The sequence below is a fragment of the Nicotiana tomentosiformis genome, chromosome 3 (assembly GCF_000390325.3).
Source record: "Nicotiana tomentosiformis chromosome 3, ASM39032v3, whole genome shotgun sequence".
Taxonomy (NCBI): Eukaryota; Viridiplantae; Streptophyta; class Magnoliopsida; order Solanales; family Solanaceae; genus Nicotiana; species Nicotiana tomentosiformis.
Window position 1 is genome coordinate 136,213,892 of NC_090814.1, and position 2,459 is coordinate 136,216,350.

Genomic DNA, 2,459 nt, shown 5'->3' on the forward strand with positions numbered 1-2,459 from the left:
CTCCAATATTGACTTTTAATAAGTCTGTTGCGGCGTGCAACCCGATCCTCCAATATTGACTTTTAAATAAGTATGTTGCGGCGTGCAACCCGATCCTCCAATATGGACTTTTTAATAAGTCTGTCAATGATCCATTAAGCGGGTGAGCACCTCCACTCGGTCACTTCCCCTTGGTCGTTCATAAAGTTGGGAATGGATATCATCGGCCCCCTCCCTGCGGGACGAGGTAACGTAAGATTTCTTTTGGTTTTAACTGACTATTTTTCTTAATGGGTAGAAGCAGGAGCATTCGTCCAGATATACGAACAGGAAGTGATCGCCTTCATATGGAAAAATATTGTGTGCCGCTTCGGCCTCCCCAAAAAAGATCAATTGCGACAACGGACCCCAATTTACTGGAAAAAAAGGTCGCCAAATTGTAAGGGTAAGTTTGAGCCCAAAAACTAACGTTAAGGGCATTTATGGCCCAATAGATGGAAGGAGGGCAAAATTGAGCAATTTTTAATACCTTAGGGGCATTTTTGGCCCTTTTCCGTTCATTTATTAATTTAGCCTATTTTGACCTGTCTGAATTCAGCTCAACTCGTCCATTTGACACCCCTAGATAATAACAAGCTATTTAGAGAATAGACACTAACTTGCAGACACTTCTTCAATTGTATCCCTCTTAATGATCTACAAGTTTTCACCATAGCCTGAATGCCATCTGTTGTCACTCTTTCACAAAAATCCAAGTTTAATTTCAATAGGCGAGAACATCTGCTCCCAATCACGGCCAGGCCTTCGTCGTTTATTACTGAACCAACTGCACTGACTACCTCAACATTAGGTAATTCTGAACCTTCTCCGATATGTTTAATCAATGGACATTTCTCAAACTGCAAGTTCCTTATCTGATTGCATACCTCAAGAATTGAAGCAATACCTGCCTCTGTAAGACTTAGACATGAGGACACATCAAGAATCTCCATATTGGGGCACGTTAAAGCAACTTTTGTGAGAGCGTCATCATCCATATACGAATTATCTTGGGTTCTTCACACCATTATGAAAAGGATCCTTCGTCCCCAAACCAGTATTTCCCATGTTAATTGCTTATAGTAAAGGACAATTTCTTGCAAGTGTGAAGAACGTCGAAATGGTCAATCTCTTACAACCACTGACATCAATGGTAACTAGACTCTGTAGATATTTGGATAAATCATTCATAGACTCATCGCTCAAGAAATTTACTTGAACTAGAGTTAAGTAATTTAGTGATTGGTATGCACACAGAAGCAAAGAGATACCAGATAATGTGAAATTTATGCACCAACAAATTGAAATCCTGGATAGAGGGAGAGAAGACATGGCCATCAACAAGTGGAATTCATCTGAAATCATCGAACTGGTAACATTCAACGTCTGCAAAGCTCGGCGACAAGTAGCTAAACATTCAAAACCAGAGTTTGATCGAGGAAAGTGAATCTCGGACACTGAAATCCAACTCAAAGCAGTACAACTACGTAGTATAGAAAGGACACCTTTTGAAGTTATCAGAGGGCAATCCTCAACCTCAATGCCTTGTAAACTCAAACAATTCTTAGACAGAGCAACAAGGGACCTATCAGTATAGGTCAAAATATGCCTCAATGGGATTTAGCATAGAGTAGTATTATGGAAAGTGATGTAGCCGAGGTCGACTGGTGGACAGCGGGGCTCGTAGTCGGGCGGTCAATAACGGCCGAAGTCAAGTATCAAGGACGGCACTAACGGCTAGTTTTTGTAATAGGATATTTAAGGGAATACTCCACTGAATATTCTATGTACTGATACTTTTAGGTTTGACTGGGATATGTCCTATATAAAGTGAAAAAGAGATAAGGGGAAAGGGCAGGTAATATTTTTCTTTCTAATAAGAGCACTTTTTGAGAAGAACACTCTCTCTAGAAAAAATACAAAAACTATCTTTCTAATAAGATTCTACCATCCATTATTCCAGACTTTTCCATTAGATCTGAAAATAGTTCCAATATTCTAGGATTTGTTTGTCACTCATCGCTGTCAGAAAGAAGAATCATCCACCTCATTCGATATTAGGTGAATCATTCTCCTTATTTACGTTAATGATATTTTTGTTATTTATTGCTTGATATTCTTCCATCATTACCCCTCTTGAAATATTAAATGTACACTGCATTTAACCCCTCACCAACGCTATCCTGCGTTGCTTGTGTTAGCTAGTTATAAATCCAGGGATATTAATGTCAACTAGGCTTAATCCCTCATTACATAAAATTAATTAGTTTAATCGAAGATTTATACTTTTTAGTCAAATAATTTGGCGCCGTCTGTGGGGAATTCCTAGTTAAATTTTTAGTTTCTCCTAGATCTATAACTAGCATAGTTTACAAAAGAAAAAAGAAAGAGAGCAAAGTTTCTTTTTCCTTGTACACACGGATCTGACATGGCAGATAATG

General features: G+C 38.7%; 1 protein-coding gene across 1 annotated transcript; it reads right to left on the reverse strand.

Annotated features, from left to right (window-relative positions):
• Positions 1–522: 522 nt before the first annotated feature.
• On the reverse strand, positions 523–1,802 carry LOC104089569 (F-box/LRR-repeat protein 3-like). Its single transcript, XM_018768601.3, has one exon. The coding sequence runs from the start codon at positions 1,014–1,016 to the stop codon at positions 579–581; it is 438 nt and encodes a 145-aa protein (XP_018624117.2). The 5' UTR covers positions 1,017–1,802; the 3' UTR covers positions 523–578.
• Positions 1,803–2,459: the final 657 nt, after the last annotated feature.

Coding starts and splice junctions, on each gene's coding strand:
- LOC104089569 (XM_018768601.3), bottom strand. CDS start 1,016: ATGGATGATGACGCTCTCACAAAAGTTGCTTTAACGTGCCCCAATATG.